The sequence below is a fragment of the Chaetura pelagica genome, unplaced genomic scaffold (assembly GCF_000747805.2).
Source record: "Chaetura pelagica isolate M959 unplaced genomic scaffold, ChaPel_1.0 scaffold690, whole genome shotgun sequence".
Taxonomy (NCBI): Eukaryota; Metazoa; Chordata; class Aves; order Apodiformes; family Apodidae; genus Chaetura; species Chaetura pelagica.
This window is the reverse complement of record NW_009951806.1, coordinates 139,141-155,124: the sequence shown is the minus strand read 5'-3', so window position 1 is coordinate 155,124 and position 15,984 is coordinate 139,141. Positions and strand designations below refer to the sequence as shown.

At 51.3% G+C, this 15,984-nt stretch overlaps 1 protein-coding gene across 2 annotated transcripts in view; it reads left to right on the top strand.

The window, feature by feature from the left end:
- The window catches only part of CLDN18 (claudin 18), an 18,807-nt gene that overhangs the window by 842 nt on the left and 1,981 nt on the right, over positions 1-15,984 (top strand). The window contains exons 1-2 of one of the 2 annotated variants that reach the window (XM_010007849.1): positions 8,485-8,704; positions 14,375-14,539. In XM_010007849.1, the coding sequence (XP_010006151.1) occupies positions 8,485-8,704; positions 14,375-14,539 (385 nt within the window). Of the gene's footprint in view, positions 1-8,484; positions 8,705-14,374; positions 14,540-15,984 lie in introns of those variants that run through there. The other variant, XM_010007855.1, reaches the window with a different exon arrangement.

Sequence of the window (15,984 nt, the reverse complement as noted above, 5' to 3'; positions counted from 1 at the left end):
AGAAACCAATTGGATCTGGAAATCACTGCAGAACTTCTGCAAAATGGGTGTTTTGGAGACACACAGAAACAAGCACAGGGCACCAAACTGGCTTCTTGCCCAAGCAGCCCATCTCTCTGCAAACCAAACCAGTAGAGCCCAGTGTGGTCTCAGGCACTGGTAGGAGGGGTAGTGGATCCTCTCAGCTGTGTTTCCATGTCACTCTCCTCTGGATCCTCCTTCCCAGCTGGTGTCTGGCATGAGCTGTGCTGCAGCATCCCTGTGCCAGGGGTGCCCACCAGCACCTTCCTCTTGCTGGAGCTTGGGATTTGAGCACCCCTGCCTGTCTGCACAGGCTCTGCAGACATGGAATTTTCCTAGAAGGAGATGAGCCTGATCCTTTCTGGGCATCCAGTTGTGCAGCCCCTAGAAACAGCTGTGGATCCAAAGAGGGATCATGGTGCTTGTGCTTGCACAATGCTGGCACAGGCAGGGGAGCCAAGCAGGGGAGGAGGAGGGTGGCAAAGTGCAGGGCAGGCTGGTAAGACTTACCTCCAGCAGCTAATAATGGCCTAAAACTGGGGAGATTGAGGTGAGGGTGGTGAGAGCCTGGCCCAGGTTGCCCAGGGAAGCTGTGGCTGCCCCATCCCTGGCAGTGTTGAAGGGCAGGTTGGATGGGGCTTGGAGCAACCTGGGCTGGTGGGAGGTGTCCCTGCCCATGCAGGGGGTTGCAGCTGGATGATCCTGAAGGTCCCTTCCAACCCAAACCATTAAGGAGATTAAAGTTGCCTTGTGAAGAAGAAGCAGAGGTGTAAAAAGCAACCCCTTCCCTCACACCCTCCCATCGCACTGCACAACTTCCTCAGTTCTCCAGCTCTGAAAGCTTAAAATGACAGAAAATGTAATTCTGCAGAAAAAAGCAATTAAGCTTTTCAAGTGTTCTGCTTTGGGAACTACTTTAATCTTTGAAGAAACCAGAATACTTGAGATTTAGGCCTTTTTTTGTTCTCTCAAAATACCTCCATTGCTAAGCTCAGCATGACAGTGAAAAGCTAAAGAGCTGTGGTGTCTGTTGGGTGGGTATTAATTTCCTAAAATGGAAACACACGGCAGTGTTGGGGGGACAGATTTCCAGCATTTGGCAGATGGGAGGTTGATCTGTCCCTCCTTGGCTTAACAGTTGGACTTGATGATCCTAAAGGCCTTCTCCAACCAAAATCATTCTCTGATTCTCTGCGGCTCCCTCCCTGGTATGGGCAGAGATGTGCAGCCTAACCTACATATCACAGACTGGTTTGGGTTGGAAGGGACCTTCAGGATCATCCAGATCCAACCCCCTGCATGGGCAGGGACACCTCCCACCAGCCCAGGTTGCTCCAAGCCCCATCCAACCTGCCCTTCAACACTGCCAGGGATGGGGCAGCCACAGCTTCCCTGGGCAACCTGGGCCAGGCTCTCACCACCCTCACACTCCACAATTCCCTCCTCATGTCTCACCTCAATCTCCCCTCTCCCAGTTTTCATCCCTTCCTCCTTGTCCTCTCCCTCCCTGCCCTTGTCCCAAGCCCCTCCCCAGCTTTCCTGGAGCCCCTTCAGGCACTGGAAGCTGCTCTAAGGTCTCCCTGGAGCCTTCTCTTCTCCAGGCTGAACACCCCAACTCTCCCAGCTTGGCTTCAGAGCAGAACTGCTCCAGCCCTCCCATCATCTCTGTGGCCTCCTCATATTAGGGTTTCTAATGAACTGGGGTTGTTAGAGAGGAATTACCGTGTGTGATTTGCTGAGTTTATCACAGTTGCCTACAAAAAAGGACTTGAAAAAAGCTCAAAGAATAAAGAACAAGCTTTAAAAATCAGGGTGGGTCAAGCCCCTAAAGCTGCTCTCCTCATCCTTGGTGCTGTTGGAGCATCTTCCCTCCCTCCTGCTGTGTAGGTAGTTGAATATTTATGTGCTTTTGTCCCAAGGAGATGGTTCCTGTGCCAGGTGCTCTCAGCACTGCCCTTCAAGGTGAGGTGGAGTCCTTTTTTGGGTTTTTTTTCCTTTTTAATGAACAGGGATTGCTCTCCTGAAGTCACTCCCTTGCTCTCCCCCTCTCTCCTTTTCCCTCCTGTTATATATCGTCTGACACTTCCAGCCTCTGGAGAAGCCAGGGTTGAAAACAAGCCTCCCTACTGCTCTGCTTTATACATTAGCTCCTTCTCCTCAGTTCCTCTGCTTCCACGAGCATTTCTTCCCACCCCCCATCAGCAAAGGTCAAGTGTGTCCCAACCAAAGGTGGGTTTGGGGGGGAAATGATGCTAATATAAAATTATTAATTTCCCGAGATACAATTTAAACGAATCATCCCTGGTTTTATTTTAGCTCTGCTGCACCTTGATCTCCATTAAACCTCTCGTGCCAGCCCCACCATAGTTAATGGTTTGTCAGCATTTCCATTATAAACCCCTATTTATTATCCTGACACTGGCAATTTATATTGGGAACAATAGTGCTGGAGTGAATAAAAATAATAGGACTCCAGCAAAGCAGCGAGGTGACCTGAGCACATCAGTGAAGTTGTGGTTTCTGAGGGTGGGGGTTTTTTCCCCCCTCCCTCCCTTGCTCCCCAAGCAAAGATTAAAGTTGTCTTGCCCAGCATCTGGTTTCCATTGAGTTGAGAATTTTAATTTCCAATAGGTGGAGGAAAAAACCAAGATAATAGATGAAAGTGAGGGGAGTTTATGGCTCTCAGCCTGGCTGCTCAGCTCTAACCAGTTGGTCTCTGGTGAAATATGTCACTTGGGAGCTAAGACTGTTTGTCCTGGTTTTCCTTTCCTTTTATTATTTTCTGCCCCTCCTTTTGGTGGGTCAGCAGACCTTGCTGGGTTTGCCTGGAGGACACAGCCTGGATTTGAACACACCAATAATGAACAAACAGCAGCAGCTGAGCTTGGGCAAGGCTGCCAGTGTCACCTAGTCTAGAAGTCATAAGGCACTTGCTGCTAAAAGGAGCATTTTTCAGTCACTTTCCAAGTTTGCTAAACTACAACAACAGTAATTTTCTTTTGTCTTTCTTGGTCTCTTATTTCCAGACCTCTTCAAATAGGTTGGTCCAGCCATTTTTGAAAGGAAATGTTGACTTTTGACTCTTTCAGAAAGGCTGAGCTGCCTCTCTGCTGTGGAACAAAAGGCTGGTGAGATGAGAATATTTTGGCTTTTCCAGCAACAACCTTTGAAAGTCTGAAAGCACCTTGTTCAACTTCTCCAGCTACTAAAAGAGGACAGAGTAAAAATGGCCCATGGGGGTGTAATCATGCCTGTCCAGATTTTTGCATGAAACAACCACTTTCAGTTCTGGTGCAGGGTAGCAGAGAGGGGTAGATGTTCCTGGAGGGTAATTCATAGCTGGGAAGTCAGGGTGTTGGCATGTCTGGCAAGGTTTTGTTTTATTTCATACAACCAACCAACGTTGGGTGGCCTAACCCTAGTCAAACCCTTGCTCTGAGCATTTTGGAGACAGGGTGGTCCCCTGGCCAAAAGAAGCAGCATCTCTGCTCCCTGGAACTGGTTTAGGTCCAAAATTTGTAAGGATGGAGGCTGCTGGTTGCCACAGTATTGTACTCCAGTGGTGATGGCCATGGGCAAAGTCTCTTCTAAGCTGTGTTTGCTACGTCCTTTAACTCAGTTGTCTCAGCTCCAGAGGTTGAAATGTAAATCACCTATTTTGAGATAAGTTTTGTGCATGGAAAGGTTGAGGTGCCCCAGGTGGGCTGGAGGCTTGATGTAACCTGCCATGGGAAGTGTGAGTTGCACTCAAAGCAGGAGCTAAAGAAGTGTGAGGATGAGGGAAGACATAATGTGAGACCTCTAGAGACATCTCGAGCACCCTGATTCCCGGTGGGACTCGGGGTGGGGTGAGGTGGCACAGAGCCTTGTAGGGAAGCTGGATGCATCCATCAGGCCCTGGCTTGTGCCTTTACACCACAGAGGGATGAGAGAGAAGAAAAATAATCCTAAAGGCTCTGGGGTGGGGGCCATAGGAGGAACAAGGCAGGGGCAATGTCAGAAGCTGTGGAGATGTTGGGCTGGGCTCACAAGCAGGTAGGGACGGATGCAGCATCAAGCCCCCCATCTCTCCTCAGGGACCTCCAAAGCTCCTCTGGACCACCTGAAGACCAATGAGGGTGGTTCTGAGCTGGGATGGAGTCTTTCCATGACTCCCTTTCCCCACTGAGTTTCAGAAAGGCCAGTCAGCTCTACTCCTTGTGGTCCTTGGTGGGGCCACAAGCTCCTGGAGGCTGCGGTCATCTCAGCAACGGGGGGACAGAAAGAGGAGGGTGGGTTTTGCTTGCCTTTTTTTCTTTTTTTTTCAGCCTGAACAAGCTGGAATTGACTGGCAGGGTGTGAGCTCTGTTTGCAAATTTGAAAGCAAACATGAAGTGTAGGTGATTTTTGTGGGAGAGGTGGTGATAACATTCAGGAGCTGCAGTGGGGCCAGCGAACGGTTTTTGTGATAATGCAAAGTCAACGCCTGGGTAGATAAAGCAAGTATGAGCTGAAAGGAAAGGTGCAGAGGGGAGCAGCCATGAAGTACCCTTCCTATGCCCAGTTTGGCTTGTGGGTGCCCCAGTATGCAGGGTGGGAGACAGCCCTGTGATGATGACAGCCCTTGGTGATGAAGCTTGACCTTCCCACCAGGTGTCTCTCCATCGTGTCACTTCCTTAGATAATGCTCAAACTTACCTCGTGGCGTGGAAGCCATGAGGCTGAGCAACAAAGGTCCCTGTCCTTCAACCACTCCTGGCTGTAGACATCTCCCAGGGGTGGCTGGAGATGGGCATCAGGTGGTGGTGAAGATGCTCAGACGTGCTCCACAGCTGTCCTCTCACACAACCTCTTCTCAGCTTGTGCTGTGAGGCCACAGCTCAGCTAAAGCTCCCAGCTGATCTGGTGTTGGGCTGGGTGCTGGAAAAATGGGGTGTGAAGTTTTTTTTTTTTGTAAGGGGGGACGTTTTTTTCCTGTCAGAAGTGGCTCAGAACCAACCATTAGCAGTAAGCTTCAAGGAAGACCCATTTCAGAAAGGCAGAGAAGAACGACCTGGGGGTGGGTTGGAATGGAAACAAGTTGGTGATTTTCCTCCAGAAGTTCAACCAACCTCCAGGGAAAGTATTCGTGAGAGCTTTGAATCCCCAGACTTTACAAATGTGATACCCACCTGGACGTGTTCCTGTGGGATCTGCTCTGGGGGATTCTGCTCTAGGGGAGGGTAGGACTGGATGTTCTCTAGAGGTCCCTCCCAACCCCTGCCAGCCTGTGATTCTGGGATACTAATCAGAGCGAGAGAAATGGCAAGCAGTGCTGGAATGACTGGTTAGCACCCTTGGGAATGATGCTTAGACACGAGAAGATAGAAACACCTCCAAAAGCCAGCATTTCTTCCAAGTCAGCAGCCTCTGGAATGCTGAGCATGGTTGGGTGTTCATCTGCCTCTTAGCTGAGGACTGCAGGACCACCCCTCTTCCTGAAGTTGCTTGCTCAAGCTCCTAGTTTTTGGAGTGACCATGCATGAGGTTTCAGGAGGAACATGCAGCCCTCTGCTGGTTAGTCTTGCTGGGAGACATGATTCAGTTTGGCCCTGAAGATTAAAGACAGGCCACTTCAACTGGGCTTTCTTGCCTGCCTGGAGGCTGTTGATGATCTTTTTTGATTGCTCTGAGGTTTCAGTGCCCCTGAGTAAGTGGCATGATGAGAAGCAGCATCCTCCATCACCAGGAGAAAACCATATCCCCAAGGAAAGAGTAAGGAGGCAGCACTACCTGGGTGGCAGACCCCAGCTCAGGGCACAATTAGGGACAATCCAAGGGATGTCCCTCTTTCCAGTAGGTGTGTTGAGGGGAGCAGGGGGTGTGAAATGGTGGAGGGGGAGAGAAGGTCTCTGTGGGCTTGGGGGAGCTGCTCCAGCTGCAGGGAGCTGAAACCAGCAGAAAGGGCTGAAGGAAGGGGTGGTGGCTGCACTCCCAGCAGAGCAAACAGGTGGCCATGGTGACAGGAGGGCCACCTCCACCACTCTTCAGGCAACCACCCAGGTGTCTTAATTTAGCAGAAAAAAAACAAAACCCAGTCATTTAAAAAGTGGTAGAGATTTTGTTGGGGGAAAAAAAAAAATCTTTGCCTTTTGTATTTTCCCCTTCCTCTTTTCCTTTTCTTCCCCAGGGTTTTTTTTTTTGTGTCTGTGACCAGTCCATGGGTCCATTTTCTCTGCAGCCCTGACTGATGCTGCCAGGTGACAGCACCCTTGGGAACAGGGGTTCTGTCTCTTTCACAGGGACATCTCTCCCTGGGATATGTTTGGGAGTGGAAAAAGAGCCATATGTTTGTTCTCTTCCCACTAGATGACAAAAAGGCAAGACCTGGGACATGAAGAAGAGTCCTGGAGGGTGGCTGGGGAGCATCAGGGCTTGGGTGCTACCAGCTTTTCTGGACTGGGAGCCAATTCTGGCTGTGAGGCAGTGCAGGATGAGGTGGAGAGCTGGCCATTTTACTTGTTGTAGCACTTACTGTCCTCCCAGCTTCTAGGTCCTCCCCAGTGCTTGTCCTCCCAGGTTTTGGGTCCTCTCCAGCCCTGATTTTTCACAGGACAGTGTCCAGGATGAAGTAGATGAGTCAACATGTCCTCTCCCTCTTACCATCTCTGGTTTTTGTGGGTTCACTTCTGTGGTTTTTCTTCATGATCCTATTTTTGCTGGGCACTTCTGACCTTTCAGGAAGTTGGAACCAGCCCTTCCCCTAACAAAAACTTACTAAGTCAGCAGAAATGACTCAATTGGAATCAAACTGCTGTAAGCCAAGTCATCTTCTGCCTGACCCAGGAGGGCTTTGGTGGCTGTGACTTGTGGCCACCAGAGGGATGAATTATGCTCTGGTTGCTGCAGTGCAAAGGCATCTCTGTCTGCTGCCCCCCAGCTCTGCCACAAAAGCCAAATGGGGGACCTGGGTGGTTTTTCTCCAGAAGGCAGAAGCCATAACTAACGTGTGGTGACTCATCCATCCACAGAAACCAGCCTCTCCTCTCCTCCTGGTGGCTTTCACACAGCTTCTCCACCAGGTTCTGGCAGTGCCCGTGGTATCAGGGCTGGATAAAGCAGGAATTTGTTTCTAGGCCAGGGCTGGGGTAAATCCGTGGAAATTGGGTATATGGATGGGAATGGATGAGCAAGGGGGCTGGAAGGTCCTTGCAACTCCCCATGCTCCATTATCTGGATGAACATGAGGAATTTAGGTCTGTCCCCTGACCCAGGGCTTCTCCACCGTGCAAAAAGATAATTAATGTCCTAATTTTTCTATCTTCCACCCCTTTTTCCAGGGCCATCCCTCCAGCCAACATAGACAAGCCCCTCTAAAAAGGAGCTTTCCAAGTGGTCCCTGCACCCTCCCTCTCCTTCCCACACTGGTTCCAGTGGGGCCACGTGGCAGGTGATGGGGATGCAGGTAGGAGGGCAACAGGGTTGCAGGAGCTTTGCTGGATCAGCCTGGGGCTCTTGGCTTGGTGTCCTGCCATGGTCACCATCTGAGGCAACCTCAGGGATGCTCAAAGAAGCTGCATGGAGCAGCCACATCCCTGTGTGCTCCTTGTGTTGAGCTGTGGTCTTGCATCCTAAAACCCTAGAGTCACAGGTTGGTTTGGATTGGAAGGCACCTCAAAGATCATCCAGATCCAACCCCCTGCATGGGCAGGGACACCTCCCAGCAGCCCAGGTTGCTCCAAGCCCCATCCAACCTGCCCTTCAACACTGCCAGGGATGGGGCAGCCACAGCTTCCCTGGGCACCCTGGGCCAGGCTCTCACCACCCTCACAGGGAAGAATTTCTTCTTAATATTTAATCCACATCTCCCCTCTTTCCGATTGAAACTGTTCACCCCCTCATCTTATCACTCCATGCCCTTGCAAAATCCTCCCATGGAGCTCACCACTGGCATCCTGATCTCTTTGGCTCCTGGGTGGGTGCTTGCATGGGTGGCAGGGTCCAGGGATGTCCCCAGATTGGCCCGGGGGTGGATCTGCTCCACATTTGGGTCAGAAGAGAGCCAGGGAGGTGGTGACCTGGGCTTCGTGCTGAGTTCACCTGGGCTTGTGGTCCTCCCCTCAGCCCCTCTTGCATGTTTGCACCGTGCCAAGCACACAGGAGAAGCCTGAAGGAGAGCCAAGGGTTTTTGGGTGGGCAATGGTGCATGTTCCAAGGGGGTTGCCCAACTCTCGGCAGAGCGCGGCTGCTTAGCTGGGGAAGGACAAGCACTTCTAAAGGACAAAGGCTCATATCTCAGGCCCTGCCAGCACAAACCTACCCAGCGAGAGTGAAACTGGACTATCTTGCAAAAACACTGTGAGCAAACACAGTGCTCAATGGAAAGCATCTGATAAGAGCTGCTGCACTTGCTGGTGGCTCCGTTCAAGAGGACGTCGCTGCTCCCGTTCACTCGGCGGCTCCACCAGAGCTGCCTGACCTCGGCTCTTTCTGGGGGGAGACACCATGTCCACCACCATCTGCCAGGTGATGGGGTTCATTGTTTCCTCGCTGGGTGTTGCGGGGTGCATGGTGGCCACTGCCATGGACATGTGGAGCACCCAGGACTTGTATGACAACCCGGTCACCGCCGTCTTCCAGTACCAGGGGCTGTGGAGGAGCTGCGTGAGGCAGAGCTCTGGCTTCACTGAGTGCCGGCCGTACTTCACCATTCTTGGGCTGCCAGGTAGGGGCAAAAGATGCACCAGGTTTCACCCAGAAGCTCTGCAGTGTTTTCATCCAAAGCAGGAGCAGGTATCTTGAAGCACTTGGGGAGGAATAAAACTTCCCAGCAGCCGAGCAGAAAGATACGTGCGGGTTTCTTGCCAAAATACCACCTTGGTTTAGTGGAGCTGAGAAAATGGAGCTGATTTTCTGGGTGAGCATCGTGGGTTGAGCCCTTTTGGTGGTGTCAACCAGCACAGCTCCACTCCTGTGGGGAGAGGGGAGGATGTGTCAATCCACAGGGGTTCTTGTCCCTTCGGATTGAAGCGTGGGGGAATCAGAAGTTTGTGGTGGTGTCAGAATGATGGTGTCTGGAAAAAAACCACCCAAACAACCCGTTTGAAATAGTCTTTGGTTTTTTTTTTTTTTTCCAGAGACAAAACTAGTGTTGAAGAAGCCTGCCCGTGAGCAGCTGGTGTAGGGAGGGTGAGGGGGGAAGGAGGTGCTCGGGCACTTGGCCTGGCCTGGGGAGGTGCGGCGGTCGCAGCAGGAGATCCCACAGGGATGGTCCTTTCTGGTTTGCTTGCTGACTTTACAAAAAGAGCTGGTTTTCCCACCTCACTGCACGGGTGGGTGTTCCAGTGCTCCTGAGCTGGCTGGCCCCAGGGGAGGGGAGCATCCAGCCTGGCTCCCTGGGACCTCTGGTGCCTCTGCCTGGACAGCTAGAAGAACCAGGGCCTTGAGAGTGTGTGTCCCTCTTGGTGCATGATGACAAATGGGGACAAGCAGGCACTGCTGTACAAGGCCTCTTGCACCTCTGGATGGGTGTAGAAGAGAGCATGATGTGGGCTCCCAGCCCTGTCTCCTCAGGGATGCTAACCTTGCTTCCCTGTGGGGCAGGAGGGGCTTTGATGGAGAGCAGTGTATTGGCTTTTGGTGATAAAGCCCACGACTGTTATGAGGGGGGTGATGGAATAATGTTCTTCTGCACAGGAGGTTCCACCTCAACATGAGGAAGAACTTCTTTCCTGTGAGGGTGACAGAGCCCTGGGACAGGCTGCCCAGAGAGGCTGTGGAGTCTCCTTCTCTGGAGACTTTCCAGCCCTGTCTGGATGCCTTTCTGAGTGACCTGCCCTGGTTTGGGTCCTGCTCTGGCAGGGGGGTTGGACTGGATGATCTTCAGAGGTCCCTTCCAACCCCTGACATGCTGTGATTCTGAGTACCCAGCTTCAGGATTGCAGGGTGACTTCTTATTCATTTGGATGAAATGGAGATGGTGTTTTGGATGAAGATGATGTTTGGATAAAGATGATGTTTGGAGACACTTCTTTTACAGGCTTATTTGTTTGAAAGAAACAAAAAATGACTGAATTGTATATTCACATCTGGGTCAAAATATATATATATATACACACACCTGTCCTTATGATGCCATGTGTAGGTGACTGTGTTTTCAAAGAGCAATGAGGCAACAGGAACCATCACTTTGATGCCAATTTATCATCATCAAGATTCTCCTTTTCGTATAATTTTCAGGTCCTAGAGCAAAGTGCAGTCACAGGCATTTTCTCTTGTGTCTTAGAGAGGTTCTGCCAATTCTGTTCTCTCAAAGTGCCCATCCAGTTGATGGCTCCCTTAAATCACAAAGAAGGAATGTCCCTGCTTGAATTTGGCTCACTTAAAACCCCATTTCCTACCCCTAAACTTTCTGTATGGTTCATTAATCATAACCAGCCACAAAGTTAAATTTCCAACCTTGTGTTTTGTAGTGGTAGCAGAAATGCAAGTGACTCCAAGTGCTTTCTTTCACTTGCCCCACACTCCAGAGCAGCACTGGGTGAGAAGACAACCCCTCCAGTTTCACTCAGGCCTGAAAAACGAGGCGATGTGGTTTCAGATCACTCACCTCCCTTGAGGTGAACCTGCTTCCATTGTCACTTTGTGTGCACACCAGCCCTCCCTGTGGAGACGGCCCTGTCTGTGTGTGCAGGTGGGCAGCAGGGTTGTCCCACCTCATGCAAAATGTGTATGCAAAAAGGGCAGGTCCTTTCTGTGTTTGACTTCATCCACGGGGCTCTTTGCTACCTGGTGCTCCCACTGCACATTCTTGTCCTGTTTTGTTTGCCCAAGCCCTTCCACTCCTTCCTTCTAGGAGAGGTCATTCACCTTTGGAAAGCAGCTCTCTTCAGAGGGCTTTTGATGGATGCCAGAATTCACTTGAGACTGCAGGGCTCTCTTGCCCAACAGCCCCTCTCATCCAGTCCCGTGAGCCGAGGGAAGGGGCCTTTGTGCCACTTCATGCCACTTTCTTCTCCTTTCTATCCCTTTGTGGAGACAGTGCCTCCTGAAAGCAGCCTCCTGGAGTGAGGAGTGGCTGCTGATGGAGATTTCGTGGGGTATTTTTTGTTGTGCCCTGCTGTGTTCCTCTCTGTCCCCTTCCCAAACAGATTGCTTCTTCTCAACGGAAAGTCACCACACTTCAACTTCAGTGCTCCAGCAGAAGTGCAGTGTCCTAGGAGCTTCTTGGCTTGACCTGTCTATTCTGTCCTTCCCTGGGCAACCAAACCATTGGGATCATCTCTCTTGGGAGCCTGTGAGGTCTTACCTTCCCAAACAGATTGTTGCTTTTCAGTGGAGAGTCACCACACTTGAACTTCAGTGCTCCAGCATCCCAGGAGCTTCTTGGCTTGACCTGACCATTCTGTCCTTCCATGGGCACCCAAGCGAACTGGAATAATCTCTCTTGGGATCCTGTGAGGTCTTATCTTAGGGTGACTTCTTCCAAAGGGTTGAGACCACCACAGTGATGGCACCTGGGAACCATAAGCTCTGTAGGTAGGACTGTCTTGGGGACGAGGCCCTTCTGATCACGACACATAGTGTCTTCATGCTGCCCTGGAGTATCAGCCTCTCCTCCCTACCTGGAAAGAAAAGCAAAGAAACTCAAGTGGGTGGTAAAGACAAACGAGTATTGTGATTTTCTTCTCTTTGTAGCTCTCTGCTTTGCATCAGGTGCTGCGGGAACAACCTCTGAGGGCTGATAAGGCGTATCCGCCAGCGTCTGGTTCTCTGATGAATAATCACTAATGAGCTTGCACCTGGGGGCTGATGAATGGGAGATTGAAAATCCCAGGCTCGTTAGCACTTGTTATCAGCTGATAAGGGCAAATTGAGTCATAAGAGCAGCAACCCTGGTGGGATTGCCAGGTGGGAGAGGGTGGTGTGTTCCCAGTCTGGGGACCACTGGTTTCCTTGGGCATCCTGGTGCCGGCAAGGTTCTTGCTTGGGTTCATGGTACCCCACAAGTAAGGAGGCCTACATGGGCACCCCAACACCTACCCTTGCCCTCCTGGGAGGGTTTATAAACCCTTCTCCCAGCCTGTGCAAGGCTGGCAGGGTCTGCTCCCAGCACTCCGGCACCAGCAGCTCTTGCTCTAGTCAGGCTGTGTGGGGCTCTTGGGCACCATGGCCATCCTGGCCAGCCCAGCAAAACGGGTTACAGGCAGGCTGGGGCTGTGGGACACTTTGTCTGTCCTTCTCAGTCAGTCACAAACCCACATCATCTTCTCTGGAGATGGGCAGTCACGTGCAGGGAGCAGCAAAGCCAAGCCCAGGGCTGTGAGAGCTTGTGGGAGGGCAAGAAGAGGCTGTGAACATCCCAGGGAAATCACAAGAGCCCTTGGAATACTTTCGGGCACTTCTCTGTTCCCTTCCTGTATTTCCAGGGACATGAGCATAGGCAGGGAGGAGAAGTGTCAGGATCCAGCAGTGAATTGCAGGCAAGATGTGGTAAGTGCCACCTTATTAGCAAATCACCTTGGAATTCAAACCCGTGGCCTTTTCCCTTCTCCATTTGGAAAGGTAGCAGAATCACAGATTGGTTTGGGTGGGAAGGGACCTTCAAGATCACCCAGACCCAAACCCTGTGCATGGGCAGGGACACCTCCCACCAGCCCAGGCTGCTCCAAGCCCCATCCAACCTGCCCTTCAACACTGCCAGGGATGGGGCAGCCACAGCTTCCCTGGGCAACCTGGGCCAGGCTCTCACCACCCTCACACTCCACAATTCCCTCCTCATGTCTCACCTCAATCTCCCCTCTCCCAGTTTTCATCCCTTCCCCCTTGTCCTCTCCCTCCCTGCCCTTGTCCCAAGTCCCTCCCCAGCTTTCCTGGAGCCCCTTCAGGCACTGGAAGGTGCTCTAAGGTCTCCCTGGAGCCTTCTCTTCTCCAGGCTGAACACCCCAACTCCCTCAGCCTCTCAGCCAACCTGCCCTTGGCTTTTCCCACTGCTTCTCTACTCCAGAAAAAGGAGTCAGGAGGGTTTTTGCTGCCTTCACTTGACTGAAAACAGTTCCAGCTCCCATGGGCATGACCCACCAGCATCACAGGCTGCCTCCAAGCCAGGAATCCCCACTCCTTGGCAGGCTGCTCAAGAAATTCAGGGTTGAGGGTATTTGCCTGTGGTATTAATGAACGTGGACAGTTGTACCCAGGACTGATCCTACAACTCACCATGGGAAGGAGAAGCAGGGGGAGTTGGTTGCTGAAGATTTGTTGCTCTCCCTTGGTGCATGTGCGATGTTTGTTAAGGAGGTTTTCCTTCTTCTCCTGTGCTGTGTGTTTTACTGTAAAGCAGGAACATACAGAACTCCAGTTTGAGTCACACAGGAGCTGGAAATACCAGGGAGAACTGGGTGGAGCTGTGTTCACTGCTGCTTGGGGGGGGGAAAGGCTTTCTCAGTCATTTTGATTATGAAACAGGTCGTGGTTGTCCTACCTTCCTGTGCACCAATTGCTCTCCATGAATTTAGGAGGGAATTGTGGAGTGTGAGGGTGGTGAGAGCCTGGCCCAGGTTGCCCAGGGAAGCTGTGGCTGCCCCATCCCTGGCAGTGTTGAAGGGCAGGTTGGATGGGGCTTGGAGCAGCCTGGGCTGGTGGGAGGTGTCCCTGCCCATGCAGGGGGGTTGGAGCTGGATGATCTTGAAGGTCCCTTTCAACCCAAACCATTCCATGATTCTATGACTAGTTTTAGCTGATTCACAACCAGTGACAACAAACCTTCACCAAAAATGGTGTCTAAACTGTGAGACTCTTTGGGAAGCTGAGGCAAACTGCTGCATTTCCAGCAGGGCCCCAGATACCACAGAGGGCAGATCCAGTGCCCACGGTGCAAGGTTTTCCTCTTTAATAATGATTGATTTGAGGAAAGGTTGATGGAGCTGGGGCTGTTCAGCCTGGAGAGGAGGAGGCTGAGGGGAGACCTTGTTCATGCCTGTAGGTATCTCAGGGTGGGTGCAGGAGGATGGAGCCAGACTCTGCTCAGCAGTGCCCAGGGACAGGACGAGGGGCAATGGGCACAGGCTGGAATGTGGGAAGTGCCAGTGAAATATGAGGAGAAACTTCTTTATGGTGAGGGTGACAGAGCCCTGGGACAGGCTGCCCAGGGGGGGGGGGGAGGCTCCTTCTGTGGAGACAATCCCACCCCCCGGATGCAGCCCTGGGGAATGTGCTCTGGGCAATCCTGCTTTAGTGGAGGTTGGACTGGATGATCTCTACAAGTTCCTTCCAACCCTGACAATTCTGTGATTCCATATTTTGACTTTTAGGACAGAAACAATCTTTAAAAACCTCCTGGGCTCAGCTGAACCTCCTTGCAGTTGCTGACTGTGGCTCTTCTTGCTGTGTTTTGCAGCCATGTTCCAGGCTGTGAGGGCCCTCATGATCGTGGGGATTGTCCTGGGCATCCTTGGCCTCCTTGTCTGCATTTTTGCTCTGAAATGTGTCCGGATTGGCAGCATGGAGGATTCTGCCAAAGCAAACATGACTCTGACCTCTGGCATCATGTTCATTATTGCTGGTAAGTGGGTGGTTTCGTGCCTCCCTTGTACAGTTCCTTCCAGTTGAGGCTTGGGCAAGTCTTCCTCCACTTCTGGCCATGGATGCTCTGGAACAAACCAAAGCATTGATGAAGTTCTTGGCATTTATCTTCCAGTCTGGCCTGTTGAGGTCAAGTTGTTTCTACCTCTGCTTGGTAAAATAAACCCAGAGGTTTGTGTAGGACAGAACATGGGAAGCTGCAGGTACAGCCCATGGATTAAAAAAAAAGATAGCTCTGAAATGGTTCTGGGTTATACTGGTGTTAATCCTTTATTTACATATAATAGTTTGATGAGGAGTCTCAGGCTTCATGCATCCATTTATGGAGGCTCTTCAGGGCTGCAGGAGCCTGGCTTGTCATTTTTTAACCCCTTGGGTTGTCAAGGAGGCTTCAGGAGTGCCTGGTATTGCCCAGCTCCCTCAAAATTGCAGCTGCTTAAGAACATGAATGATATGATAATAAATCAAATCCATATCCTAATGAAGGGAAAGGGAATGTCCCTATTTCAAATCCTTACAGTTGAACAGTACTTCATTTTTTGGGGGGTATGAGGCATGCAAAGCAACTAAAAGATGTATGATAAGTAGAAGGTGGGCAGAGAAAACCACCTTCTGCAAGGTGACTTGAATGTTGTGCTTAAAATCTGGACTTTTATCTGTCTGGAGTCAGTGGGATGAGGATTTGGCCAAGGAGAAAAGCCCCATCCACGCCTTCCCAAAGAGGGAGTGGCTAAAATGACAATTTCACCCACCCTTGGGATGGGACATCTCTCAGTTGGGTTCACAAGGTCCTTAGTCCCTAGTTAGCTGAGGAGCTGGGTGCCCCTGTGGTGTTCAGCATGGTGGACCTGGCCCTTGGTCACACCTCTGTGAGCGGGGCGTTGTGTTTGTACCCAAAATAACAGCTGCTCTCGGGACAGAAGTGGTCAGGACTGTGACACTCAAGTCCCATGATGTTCTATGTGAGGACCTGAAGCAGAAGCACCACTGGTTGCCCCAACCCTCCCTAGTGCTGTGAGTAACTGAGTTTCAGGAAAGACCCAGAGCTCTGGGTGGGTCTGATGCAGATCAATAAGACATGGCATGGCCAGAAAAGCTGAAGTCCATCTTTTTTTTTGTCAGCAAACACTGGAGAGCAAACTGGTGGTGGTGCCATTGCTGCCAGGCTTGTCACACTGATCACCTGTGCAGATGGAAAGGAGAAGTTCTTACCTGGTGGGGCTGGTCTTCCAGCCTGCCTGGAGATGAACAGGCTGTGGGCCAAATGGATCTTCTCTTCCATGGGACAGAGAGTGTGTTTTCCCATTCAAGAACCCAATTTGTGAGAGGGAATCTTCTGTCCATGTTTTTCACTGTAAAATGGGTATTTAAAGTTTGACCACTGGGTATTTCCAGCAGCTAAAATGACTTGTCTTTTCAACTTGC